This window comes from Lethenteron reissneri, chromosome 19, assembly GCF_015708825.2.
Source record: "Lethenteron reissneri isolate LAM-NWPU_2019-01 chromosome 19, ASM1570882v1, whole genome shotgun sequence".
NCBI classification, from domain to species: domain Eukaryota; kingdom Metazoa; phylum Chordata; class Hyperoartia; order Petromyzontiformes; family Petromyzontidae; genus Lethenteron; species Lethenteron reissneri.
This window is the reverse complement of record NC_083797.1, coordinates 14,741,752-14,756,003: the sequence shown is the minus strand read 5'-3', so window position 1 is coordinate 14,756,003 and position 14,252 is coordinate 14,741,752. Positions and strand designations below refer to the sequence as shown.

At 49.9% G+C, this 14,252-nt stretch overlaps 1 protein-coding gene across 2 annotated transcripts in view; it reads left to right on the top strand.

The window, feature by feature from the left end:
- The first annotated feature begins 444 nt into the window (after positions 1-444).
- Positions 445-14,252, top strand: part of MEP1B (meprin A subunit beta) — a 34,773-nt gene continuing 20,965 nt past the window's right edge. Inside the window, exons 1-7 of one of the 2 annotated variants that reach the window (XM_061554424.1) lie at positions 445-645; positions 5,802-5,829; positions 6,033-6,083; positions 7,307-7,344; positions 8,260-8,344; positions 9,646-9,763; positions 11,327-11,505. In XM_061554424.1, coding sequence (XP_061410408.1) covers positions 583-645; positions 5,802-5,829; positions 6,033-6,083; positions 7,307-7,344; positions 8,260-8,344; positions 9,646-9,763; positions 11,327-11,505 — 562 coding nt within the window. In that variant the 5' untranslated portion in view covers positions 445-582. The remainder of the gene's footprint in view (positions 646-5,801; positions 5,830-6,032; positions 6,084-7,306; positions 7,345-8,259; positions 8,345-9,645; positions 9,764-11,326; positions 11,506-14,252) is intronic. The other variant, XM_061554425.1, reaches the window with a different exon arrangement.

Sequence of the window (14,252 nt, the reverse complement as noted above, 5' to 3'; positions counted from 1 at the left end):
GGACAGACATGCAATGTTCATCTCTTCATAACAGTGGAATTTGGCGGTGGTCGCCAGTGAAAACTATGCTTAGCGCATTGCAGCGGTTAATTGGAATTTATATATCTGGCTACGTTTTATTGGCGGCAGTTACAATCAAACAATCATTAAAGGATCATCTTCATCACCCGTTACATGTGTATCAGCAATACGTGTCTAATTTCATTCGTGTGGTTTACTTTGTCACGTCTGATTATAATCCTTCTGCTTTTAATCTCTCCCACGTTTCCAATTCACAAATTTACCCTCGCTCAGACGTTCGCCTAAAGTAACCAGCATGAGATTGACCATCGAGCCATGGCAGTCGCGATAATCGTGCCTCTCACACCGTGCACGATGGCCCTGGGAGCCTCTACGTTTCACGAGATAACGTGAGAACTTTGCACTCATGGCCATAACCCTCGAGATGCCGCTAGGCACGCCTTCGAGTACACGCACGAACTGTCTCCTGCGCAGCGTGCCTCAGTAGATAGGAGGGAAGTGGTTTCCATTGGCACCCCGTAGGACTGAGCGGGTGGTGTAGTCGTGATCCCCATCTCAGCGATGTCGTCTCTTCACCGCACGCTTCTTCTCACGGTGTTCATCACTCATTTGACCGGAATCCAGGTATGTCTCCCTCTTTAGTGCCCGTGTCGATACACGCTTCACCTAAAACTAAACTTTTTTTTTATTTTACCAGGCAAAGCCCACTGAGCTATGTATCTCTTTTTCAGAAGCGACCTGGCCATAAATGATAGCTCAACGAAGTGGCTTATCACGTGGAAATGTATAGCGGCCAAGTACTCTAAACGCATATTGATTTTAAATGTGGAGGGAAAAAACGGAGAAACCGGAGAAAAAAAATCCACGCGACCACGGAGAGAACATGCAAACTCAACATATACAGATGCCAGGGTCGGGATCGAACTCACGATCTCCTGTATACCAAGCGAAGTAGTTAACATCTCGCCACCGCGGCGCTACCTACAAGGCCCACGAGGGCGCTTTGCCTCTCGTTCATCCAACCGAGAGGGTCAGCGGGAGAGCGAGCGGTTCGCAATGATTAGAAGGTTGGGAGTTTAAATACACATTGGGGGTTTGCCTCACACCATCATCCCTGCGTGGTTGATTAAATGAGTACCACTTTGTAGGGAGGTCAACAGTGGTTGTCCTCTGGAGAGGTCTTGCACCCGCATTAGGAACGTGTAATATTCACCACTGGCTCAGGACTATTTGATAAGGTGATATGTTTGACTCGATAACCAACAAACGCCATCGTAGTTGTGCATTGGAATCTGAGCTTGCAAGTCTGTAAGCTGCGACGAGTTTAGCAATTGTTCTGTAATGTGACTCAATGAAGCTTACTGAAGTGTTTGTTATCCAGTTGAGATGTGCATACCTGACAACCCCTTTCAGTGCCGATCTTATATTGATCACTCTGTGCCTTTATAAATTTCAACGTTCATTCTAAAAGGTCCCTTCACAAGGGACAAACAAACAAATAGACAAAAATATATTTTATTTGCCCGTATTGAAACAGCTGTACGCCGTATGGACCTGAAAACTCAATTTCCCTTTTCAAGAATACGAGTGAAACGTATGGGTTGACAGCTATGGGTATGCGTTGGGACTCAATAGTTCCCCATGTGACTTGCCTCAGGCGATCATTGCACGTTTAATCCGCCTAGTTGGACCTATAAATTTTGATTTAAAGCTTTCGTGACTGCAGGGATTCATCTTCTTGGTTCTTTCGGTAAAGTCACGTAGAAGGGAAGTAACAAAATAAAAAAAATAAAAAATAATAAAAATAAAACATAATAAAATTATTCTCACGACGTTTCGGCCACAACGCAAGCAGCCGTCCTCAGGTGAAAACCAGGTCCGTCGAGGCGACAGAGTCTGAATGAAACAGCACACGAGCTTGGAGCATATATATAAGCTGGGCGCATTGACAAAGGAATTTGCATATCAACAGGAATTTAGCATATTTATGGCAAATGCAGGAATGTGATTAGTACTGCATATGCATGTGCATTATGCAGGATTAACAGCATTAACAGCATCAAAAGGAGCTGCAGTTGCTGCTGCTGCTGCTGCTGCAGTTGCTGCAGCAACTGCAGCAGCAGCAGCAGCAACTGCAGCTCCCTTTGATGCTGTTAATCCTGCATAATGCACATGCATATGCAGTACTAATCACATTCCTGCATTTGCCATAAATATGCTAAATTTCTCTTGATATGCAAATTCCTTTGTCAATGCGCCCAGCTTATATATATGCTCCAAGCTCGTGTGCTGTTTCATTCAGACTCTGTCGCCTCGACGGACCTGGTTTTCACCTGAGGACGGCTGCTTGCGTTGTGGCCGAAACGTCGTGAGAATAGTTTTATTATGTTTTATTTTTATTTTTTTATTATTTTGTTACTTCCCTTCTACGTGACTTTACCGAAAGAACCAAGAAGATAGTTGGACCTATGATTCAAATCAACGCATTGAAAGAAAACGGTATTCGGTTTGGCAGGAATGATCTCCAATTAGCACGGTTGGCTACGTACGGTGGGAAAGAAGTTCAACACACATCGTGAAAGGAAGGGAGCTGCGATCGTGGGGTCATGGCGAGCGCATTGGACTTGCAATTCAGAGGTCGCCGGTTCAATTCCATGTCCTGGGCGACAGTTGAACCGTTGGAGGAAACTTTCTCAACACCCCCCCCCCCAACTCTGTCCACTGAGCAGCAGCAGCCGTGTGAAAGGGGGTCAACCACAGTGAATCAGCAGTGTGGGTACTCCCACCTCTTCCAACACACCTGATCAGCATGGAAGAGTGGACCATATACCGTAACCCTCTGGAGCTCCCTTGAGTGCAGGAGGTCTTCCGCCAGCAGTGGTGCGAGCCAGCACTTGCAGGCAGAAGTGAACTGGGATAAAAAAAATAGGCCCAGGAATTTGCAAACACACCGGGCCAAAATCGGGGCTCTGGAGTAGCTGCGAGACGTTGCGATGTGACGTAGCGTGGTGTTACCGTGGTGTTACCATGGTGTTACCGTGGTGTTACCATGGTGTTACCGTGGTATTAACGTGGTGTTACCGTGGTGTTACCGTGGTGTTAGCGTGATTTTGACATGCGATCTCACTGACCCATTTAGGGCTGGGTCCAAAAAACAAATGGGTAGGCGGTGAGGAAGAATCTTTGGGGCTGCCGAATTTGGGGGCTTAATGCCAACTGAGAGTGTAAGGTAGCAATGAAGCGGGGAACATTAGAGGTAATAACATATTTTAATACATAAATATAGTCGTTAAATTTCGATTTAAAGCTTTCGTGACTGCAGGGATTCATCGTATTGGTTCTTTCGGTAAAGTCACGTAGAAGGAAAAAAATATAGTCGTTTTTTTTTACTCAGACCACATTTGCAATTTCCCCACAAAGACCGGCCCACCGGTCCTCGAAATGGACCAACCCACCGAGGCATTTGCCCTATGGACTGCTGCCCTATGGCCAGTTCGGGGTTTGCTTTGCCTTATCGCTGAGACACGAGGGCACGTGTCACCACGCCGTGACTTAGGCCGATGTGATGTTTCTGCGTTCACACAAGCTGATCGCTGCACCGTTCGTTACTCGCGTTCCACAATAAACGGTGACCGATTCCTGACGTTTTGGAACCGTTGATCGGTTGTGAAAACGGTTATCGGGAAACAGCCGTATTTGGAAACGGCCGCGGTGTTTGTGTGCGAACCGATTATGGTTTGACCACAGCTGTTCGGCTTGGTGTGATCGAGCAGAATGTGGAGGGAGGGAGGTAGGGTTGGTTGCTCACACAGAACCAGTGGCGTAGTAACTTCATTATATCAGCTCAGGGGGTGCGGCAATCGGTCAGGTGGGGCCCCGATATTCAATTTGTCTAGCACGGTCGCACGCTTGGCTATTTCATATCGCGGGCTCCTCTTGCCTCATCACATCGCCGTTCGGCTCACGGTCTCGGACATTTGACGCTGTAGGGGGCGCTCCGCCTTTGCCAAATGCAGCCACTGCAGCTCCGTAGCAGTTACCTCTTTGCGATATAATTGACGTTACTGCTCTAATTACATTAAAATAAAACGTGGATCATAAATGAAAGCATTTTCATTAAGATACATTTTAACCGCGTTTCAAATAAGTTGCGTTCTTTTGCACTATTGTTTAAAACAAATCTCATGGTGGTTGTCAAGGGGGTCCCAACTCGGGCTTTGTCCACCAGGGGAGGCCAAGGCACCCCCTGCTTGCCCCACGCTCGTTATGCTACTGCACAGAACTCGAATGACTGTTAAACACAGCACAGAAACAGTGCCGGATTAAGCTAGTGCGGGGCCTATACCTTATGATGTTATAAAGGGGCCCTAAAAAACATAAATATTAAAACACATTTTTTTACTTGCATAATAAAGTAATTGTATTTTTTCATTTGCTACACAGCCAGATAATACGACAAATCGCTAACCTTAAACACCCAGTCGTTGAAGGCAGTATAGTACTATAGTAATATAGCAAGTGTAGAATCACTGAACCGAAATTGATAGCTTGAAAGCATTTAGTGCGGGGCCCTTGAAAGTGCGGGGCCCGTAGCATTATGTAGCTACTTTTGCTACTGGGAGAATCCGGGACTGCACAGAAAGGAGGTGACTGCTCTGTTCATGTGGATATAAAGTTGGTGTCTTTAGTGATGTACGTAGCAGCATCACCCCCCACCCCCCCGAAGCGAACACTCTGCAGGACCCTGCTTCTGCACGTAGCTGTCTTCAGGGGAGTTGAGAGTCTGTGCGGATTTTCTGAGCAGACAAGCGGAATACAAATATAAATACATAATGCACCCGGATTGCGGCAGCCAGGTTACCGAGTCGCAACTACAAACGACCCCCAATTTCACATGGCACCACCGGCTCGCGGTCCAGTTCCAGAACAGCGACAAAAATCACAATCAGTATCTTCAACATCCTCCACAGACTCACCCCCACCTACCTCTTCCTTCTGTAATGCGAGCAAGGACAGGGTGGGCGCTGCCTCCGCACCACTCACACGGGCCGGTGTATTGGAGAGGCGGAGCCTGGTCGTCGGGGTGAGTGGGGGCGGAGACAGGGGCAGGATGAGAAGGTGGAGTTTGGGTCACGTGAGAGAGGGGATATAAGGGAGAGACGGAGGAGGAGCAGGGGGAGAAGAGAGTGAACGACAGAGGGGAGCCACGCTGGCGGTGAGGGGAGAAGTGGCGCCATTGCCACGTGGTTGGGGCCGATAGGCGTACTGGGGTGAAGTGTGCGCGGGCAGCGGAGCGAGCGGGTGCGCACGGGAGAGAGAGAGCCGGAGCGGGTGTGGGGGACCCGAAGGGCGGTGTGGCCCGAGCGGGTGAGGAAGAGCACACGGAGGGGCCGGAGGTGACGGTGTGGCGAGAGCCACACGGAGTGTGCGCGGGGTGCACGGCGAGGGTCGGAGCGAGGACCAGCGGGTATGAGGAAAAGAACCCAATAAAGGACCAACGGAGAGCGACAACGTGTGAAGGAGTCCTTTATTACACTTCTCATCTCACTCTCCCCGCCCCCTCCACGCATTCTCCTACGTCTCCCTTCTCATCTCACTCTACTGTGACGTGTCTTTAGGCGTGGTTATTCTTGCAGCATAAACATGTGTTTCATTCCTTGCGATGAAAAAAAGTAAAAACGATAACATTGGGACGATCTGTAAACGCCTCTCTGCTTGTGAACCAATAACCGAGCAGGCATTGCGACTGATGCAGCTGTGCGCTCTCTCTCTCGTTACAGTCCACTGCGGACAGGCAGCACACCGTGGGTGAGTGCCGCAGTTTTCGGTGGTCTGTGGCCATGAAACCCGGCGTGAGACATCATGACAGCCGCTCCGTGCATTTGGCCTGGCGCGTTAACTCGCAGCCAAATCGTCAAGTTCATCCGCATCTCATAACGCCCCAAATGTCACTCGTATCACAGGTAAAATACAATGTGATGACCACTCTCGACGTTATTCTTTTTTCTCAGAGAAAGATGTGGATGAAGGTCAAAAATGGGACATATTTGACATTAACAAGGGTAAGTTTCCATGTTCACGATGCTGCGAATTTTACCACCTACCCAGCCCCTACCACTCCAATTACTGCCACTCCTGTAATCCACCACACTTGTAATCCACCAGTCATATAATCCACCTCTTGTATATATTGTTATTACATTTTTTACATTTAATTAATATGGTAAAACACACACACAACAGCGGCTCATTTAATAATTCATGCATCAACTGCAGGAGATCCCGAACGAACAAACCCCAATATTTAGTATATATTTTATTTAACAAAAATTTTGTATCACAAAATATACAACACATCACTCCTATAATCTACTACTCCTGTAGTCCACCACTATTATAATCCACCACTCTTGTAACCCACCACTCCTATAATCCACCACTCCTGTAGTCCACCACTCCTATAATCCACCACTCCAAAATCCACCACTTCTATAATCCACTACTCCTGTAGTCCACCACTCCTATAATCTACCACTCCTATAATTCTCCACTCCTATAATCCACCACTTCTGTAACCCACCAACTCCAATAATCCACCACTCCTGTAATCCACCACGCCTATGATCCACCACTCATATAATTCACCACTCCTATAATCCAAGACTCCTATAATACTCCACTCCTATAATCCTCCACTCCTATAATCCTCCACTCCTATAATCCACCACTCCTATGATCCACCACTCCTGTAATCCTCCACTCCTATAATCCTCCACTCCTATGATCCACCACTCCTATAATCCACCACTCCTGTAATCCACCACTCCTGTAATCCACCACTCCTGTAATCCACCACTCCTGTAATTCACCACTTCTATAATCCACCACTCCTGTAATCCACCACTCCTGTAATCCACCACTCCTATAATCCACCACTTCTATAATCCACCACTCCTGTAATCCACCACTCCTGTAATTCACCACTTCTATAATCCACCACTCCTGTAATCCACCACTCCTGTAATTCACCACTTCTATAATCCACCACTGCTATGATCCACCACTCACATAATTCACCACTCCTGTAACCCACCGCTCCTATAATCCACGTGTGCCGTATCGAGCTCCGCGCATTGCAGTCGTGGGCAGCAGTGGGCAGAGTAACGCAGCCTCCGCTGTGCACCAACTTCCACCCACCCCCACGGTTAGCAGCACGTCACCTTCTCCGTTGCTCGCTGATTGCAATGTACGCGGTGTCGGACTGATTGTGTGCGGTCGATTACAGATATGAACCTGATTGAGGGAGACATTGCGTACGACCAGGTGAGTAGATAATTCTTCATGCAACTGAATTTGCCTTGCCGTGCGTTTAGTTGTGGTGTGATCTACCTCGCACGTACCAAGGTGTTAGGATTGTTAAGTTGTTTATGAAAAAAAAGCTTCATAGCTCATCGGATTCCTCCTGCAGTCTAAATAAAGTTTCTGCTCCTGATGATTGCCCATTCTGCACGGGGCACGTCCGCTCGTAGTGTAACATCGTGAGTAAGATGGTGAAAGTGACGTCGTGCATGGCTGTATTAATGAGAAACAGCAAATCGTCGCCCCTCTACTGCGACAACTTCACCAGCACCCTCCTCACACGGAGTCTTGAGACTCTCCTGGGTTAAGCACGCACAACGATGCGAATAATGTAAAAGCTCGTTAATTAGCCGATGACTCAGCATCATGACTAGAGGACCGCAGAGCTTGGGCAATTGTTGACGTCGGCTCCCTCGCCGCGTGACAGTTGCCCTCCCCGCTCGTCTGTGGTTCCTCCTCACCCCCTCTTGCGTCGTTCGCTGCGTCCGAGTGAGAGCGGCGCCGCTTTAACGAGTCGACGTTTGTCACGAGTGCCATGGGCCCAGTAGCGTTGTGGCCAAAGCTATGAGAAGGGGGCCCCCTTGACACCCACCACGAGATGTGTTTTCAACAACAGTGTAAAAGAACAAAAAATATTCAAAATGCGGTTTGAATAAATAGTTTTCATGAAAATGCTTAATGATGTGATGAGGCAAGAGGAGTCGCGATATATAATCGCCTGGGTGCGACAGTGCGAGACAAATCACAATATTGGGGGCCCTACTTGACCGATTTCCGCAGCCCCTAAGCTAATAATGTGGTTTACTACGCCACTGCATGCGCCACAATGTATTCTGGATGCGCCCCGTGTGTGTGGCTGCGTGTGTTGTGCTCCGTAAGGTGTATTCAAGGGGTCGAAGTGCAGTCCGTGATGACCGCTACCGATGGCCCAAAACCATCCCTTACTACCTGGACATGAGCCTTGGTCAGTCGCGCCGATTTCCCAGTGCCTTCGATGCATTTCAATGGTTGTGTTTTTATTGCGACACAACACGAGCCCGGTACGATACGCCGATAAGTGGACGTATTTGACAGATGTCCTTCTGTGTGCGTGGATATATATGGGTGCAATAATTGCTCCGAATCTGTCTCGTGTTTCCGTAACTTGCAATTCATATTTGTAAGATGATCAGAACACACATTACAGCAGAAACATTCGTGCAGGCCGGAAAATACGAACATATTAAAAACGCACGAAGGTGGTGTGCAGCATTGTATGTACAAACGGCTTTGTCCAGACCACCAGGTCTGCATGTGTGGCCATTTTGTCATTTAGACCACCGACTTACAGAGTTAATTAAAAAAAAACGTGGCCACCATCCCAACAGGCAGCGGTGAAACAAGGACACAGCTGTACACCGGTTTCATTGGTATTATGACTCATCAGTACAGTACATTCATCAACGTTAGCTCTTGCCGTATACCTCTGGGAGCCTCGTATGTGGAGGGGCCTCACCCCCAAGCCCCATGAGCATCCCTCAAGACAACGATATTTTGCTCCGCTTATTTTCTGCTGCGATGGGTGAACACGTTACACGTCTCTGTGCACCCTTTTTGGACTGCGGCAGATAATTGTGGAACACAAAGACGGTGAAGAACAGCGGAGGTGCTGAAGTGTTTGTTTCTGGCAGGGCTGCCACCGTCTCCTCTTTCTACAACACTGCGCAGTTGATTGCAACAATAAAGTTCAACGCAACAACGCCAGTGCCAGATCTCTGTGCAAATGTTTTTTTAACTAAACTAATTTTTATATTAGCAGGCAAGGTTCGCTGAGCTGTGTAGCTCTTTTTTCAGAAGCAACATGGCCACAAATGATAGTCCAACGAAGTGGCTTATCACCTGAAAATGATAGCAGCAGCCAAATACTCTAAACGCGTGATTCTAAATTTGGAGGGAAAACTGGAGGACTCGGAGAACAATCCGCGTGACCACGGGGAGAACACGCAAACTACAAATATGCAGCAGACGTCAGGGTTATGATCGAACCCACGACCTCCTGTATACGAGGCGAGGTAGATAACATATATCACTGCCTTGGTGCAAATCAATACTTGCCAGCCGTACACAGACGCCAATTGCCGGACAGGCGGCAATCCTTGCATCTTGCCGAGTGACAACTATCTCGGGGTCTCCAAAGAGGGCGGTGGTGCAATGCGAATGTTGTGTATTGAATAAGACCAACATTTATTTATGAGCAAGGGTTTGCGTCTGGATTTGTACATTTAGACGTGAATGCCAAGGGCGTCATTATGCAAGCGTTTGAGATGTACCGACTCAAGACCTGTATCGACTTCAAGCCCTGGGCCGGCGAGCGAGAGTACATCCAAGTCATCAAAGACAGCGGGTAACTCTCTCACTATCTCACGTTTCACCACCCGCCATTATCAAAGACAAAGATCCCCAGTATAGCATTAACAGACTGTTGGGGCAAGTGCTGTTAGCGAGCACCTATGAAGGCCGGCACGGTACACGAGGGGGTGGGTGGCCAGCACCATGACCTACTGCCTTCGTCTCCCAGTGTTGATGTTTACACACCGCACCAGGTACTCATTTGAGGCTGAGTCGACCTAGGGTAGGCCCAGAACCAGTTCAGATAATCGTTGCTGGTGTTGGCCGTGAGCGGGAATCGAACTTGGGCCGCCGGGTTCGTAGCACAGCACGTTAACCGCTACGCTAATGTTCTCCACACCACCACCATCGTCATCATCACCATCGTCACCATCGTTCGCCACGATCCATCCACTGCTAGATGGCCTCCTGAAACCGCCGCCACCTCTTGCGATCCGGCGATGTGACGATCTGCCCGGCACCCACGCACGAACTGATCTCATGACTCCATCTCTCCAGCGGACGTCCGCTCAGACGCTTTCCATTCCTTGGCTGCCGCTCCGTTATTAGTCTCGACCGTCGATCGTTGTCCCTTCTGGCTGCGACGCGTCCCGCCCCAGCAATGCTCACTAACCCTTAACAGTGTGGACGATGTTCATCGCCCTGCCTGTGTTCTCCAATCCACACGTTCTTATTTCTGTATTTTAACGTAACTTCAAGCATGCTTGGAATTTAGCTCGTTTTCTTCTTCTTACACGTAAACGCTGCCCATCACACACAGTACCACATTGCAGGCGGCGCAACTGCTTGGGGGCTCACGCACGCACTCTCCCTGGACGTGAGCCCATCACCACTCCTGCTGTCACCTCGTTCCGTAGACTGCCACACCGGAACTTCGTTAATTGTGGGTCCTAGTGAACGAAGTTATGGTGTAAATTTTTGTAATTCGTCGAATGTGGACCGTCACGCCGGCTCACAATGGCCGACTGCTCATGGAAAACGACGTCACGAGATAGTGCTGCATACAACTGCATTTGTAAATGTAATTTGTAACTTTCATCCTTACCCACATGTATCGATTGTTACATTTTTATGTGCAATTTTATTGAGCGACTCTGTGTTGTCTTGGTGTGGTCTGGGACTGTTCTAGCTGTTGCTTTGCTGTTTTTCCCAAGCTTGGGAATTGGTATACTTGTGCAATTCGAACTTATAAACTATTTTACGTATTAATTTTTTGTGATTTTATTACCTTTTTTATACTTTGCACTCCTATCGTTTTTTTTGTATTGTTTGATGTTGTAACTATCTGACCCTATGCCCCTACTAGACATCTGTGAAAAATAGCTTCATAGCTCATCGGATTTCTCCAGGATAAATACAGATTCTGACTGACTATTAACGTCCACCGGCGAGCGAGTCGGATGGTGTGCAGGGTCTTACAGTTAATGCGCATGGCAGCATTATCCAGGGCGGTCCGCCATCCTTGAACCGTGGACCTCCGCTACGGGCCGCGGGGCGTGCCAACGTTGGGCCGCGTCGACACCCAGCTGAGATGTGCCGCGGTCGCCGTGCCCCACAGGTGCTGGTCCTATGTGGGCAACCTTCACTACGGGAAGCAGGAGCTCTCCATCGGCGCTAACTGCGACCGCCTGGGCACCGTGGAGCATGAGTTCCTGCACGCGCTCGGCTTCTGGCACGAGCAGTCGCGCGCCGACCGCGACGACTATGTCACCATCATGTGGGACCAGATCCTGAACGGTGAGGGCCCGGGCGCGGCCTTCGTTCCGAGCAACGACTTTGAGCGACTCTCTCCTTTCTCTCTGTCTGTCTCTGCTGCTTTCTTCACATTGCTCCACGTTGGGAATCCCCTACCCTCCCATCGTCCTCATCGTCCCTTTAACCTCGCCCATTCAATGGGCGTATGTTGAGCTTCTTTTGCACCGTACGTACTGAACCGCACGGGGGAAGGACAAAAGAATCAACACAAAAAGCACTTCGAAAGAAGTCAGTTTTAAATTTTCTGATCTAAAAGTGCATAGTTCCTGTGGCTTCCTAGTATCAGAAGGAAGAGCGTTACAAACTGCCGCAGAAGCATGCTCGTGCTGTTTGTGGCTGGACACTTTACGGTTTTGGCCTTGGGTGTGTGCTCAGCAGCTACAGTGAGGGAAAAAAGTATTTGATCCCCTGCTGATTTTGTACGTTTGCCCACTTACAAATAAATTATCAGTCTATAATTTTAATGGTAGGTTTATTTGAACAGTGAGAGACAGAATAACAGCAAAAAAATGCAGAAAAACGCATGAGGGAAATAAGTATTTGACCCATCTGCAAAACATGACTTAGTACTTGGTGGCAAACCCCTTGTTGGCAATCACAGAGGTCAGACGTTTCTTGTAGTTGGCCACCAGGTTTGCACACATCTCAGGAGGGATTTTGTCCCACTCCTCTTTGCAAATCTTCTCCAAGTCATTAAGGTTTCGAGGCTGACGTTTGGCAACTCGAACCTTCAGCTCCCTCCACAGATTTGCTATGGGATTAAGGTCTGAAACCTGGCTAGACCACTCCAGGACCTTAATGTGCTTCTTCTTGAGCCACTCCTTTGTTGCCTTGGCCGTGTTTTTTTGGGTCATTGTCATGCTGGAATACCCATCCACGACCCATTTTCAATGCCCTGGCTGAGGGAAGGAGGTTCTCACCCAAGATTTAACGTTACATGGCCCCGTCCAAAGTCCCTTTGATGCGGTGAAGTTGTCCTGTCCCCTTAGCAGAAAAACACCCCCAAAGCATAATGTTTCCACCTCCATGTTTGGCGGTGGGGATGGTGTTCTTGGGGTCATAGGCAGCATTCCTCCTCCTCCAAACACGGTGCGAATAATCGCACCAACTGTTGTCACCTTCTCACCAAGCTGCTTGGCGATGGTCTTGTAGCCCATTCCAGCCTTGTGTAGGTCTACAATCTTGTTCCTGACATCCTTGGAGAGCTCTTTGGTCTTGGCCATGGTGGGGAGTTTGGAATCTGATTGATTGCTTCTGTGAACAGGTGTCTTTTATACAGGTAACAAGCTGAGATTAGGAGCACTCCCTTTAAGAGTGTGCTCCTAATCTCAGCTCGTTACCTGTGTAGTGGCGGTGCGCGCTGACAAGGTGGGGGCGTGTGTGTGCGCGCGCCGGGCGTGGCTACATCGAGTGTGGGGGTGTTGACGCACGCCGACAGTGATGGATCACGGGGCGGCGCTGGGTGCGTGGTTGTGCGCACAGACACGATATGGGAAACAGGATCGTGGGCAGCGCGCTGAGTGATTGGTCAACTGGGGTGGGTGCTCTCAGCGACGTCCGCATGGAGGACTATAAAGGGGGACGCGCGGGAGCACTCGGGGAGTTATTACCAGCTGAAGATCGAAGACGGAGTTGAAGAGATAGGGCCCTGAGACCCCTAGCCCCGCTGTCCTTGTAAGGGCCGGGACCCTCTGCGGCTCAGAGGCGAGGCTGTGGGACCCGTGGCCTGGCGTCCATGTGGGACCAGGCTGTGGGACCCAGAGTCGAGACTAATAACCCAGCCGGGTGGGTTCCGAGAAGCTACGGGGCGTAAGAGCCCGTGTGGGTGTAGCCAGGGGAACCTCGTGGGTTATGTGGCAGTTGCCACCCGTGTAATATAAGTTGGTGTTAATAAAAGGTGTGCTACCCGTCAGAGTCTTTTCCCGCCAAGTTACTACTTTACAACTGGCGTCAGAAGTAAACCTGTCTTCACAAACGATGGATACTAGGAAGACTACCCGTACTCACGAGCGAGATCGGGAAGACGACGGCGTACCAGAGCCACAAGCCTCGGGAGGCGAGGACGATGAGATGCCGCCGATGCAGCACCTCGCGGCGATGGCCGACGCTCCGCTCGCCTCCAACACCGGCCTTCAGGATGCACACTCCCGCCTGGCGGAGTTGCTGCTCGCCGCCGCTTCGATTTTGTCAGAAATCACTGCTTCAGGAGGCGGGAGGACAACTACGAGGTTGGAGGAGGGAGCGCGGCCGGCGGGATCCCGCCAGAACGCGCTTCGCGCCGAAAGTTTTAAAATTGGCGCCATTTTCGAGGGTCCACCAGCGATTGGCGGGAAGCGTGGACACCACGTGGTCGGGGACCTCCACTCTACACAGCCCGCGTCATTGGCGCGCGCCGAAACTCTCCACCATGCGCCTGCCGACGGAGCCGACATTTTCGTTAACTACAGCGGTGCGCGGGAAAAGCATTCATCGGGGGACGACGACCAGGTCTTCCAACAAAGACTGCCCGCGCTGACGGCGTTCAAGGCGGACGGGGGCGACTGGGGGGCCTTCCAACGAAGGTTCCTCGTGCATCAGGAGATGTCGGGGTGGTCCGACACTACTGCCCTACGCGCGCTGCCGGCGACGCTCGACGACGACGCACTTGCGGCCTTCACATCCGCCCCAAGGTCGTCCCGCTCAACGCTCCAGGCCGCGCTACATCTCATGGCTAAGGTGTTCAGACCGCC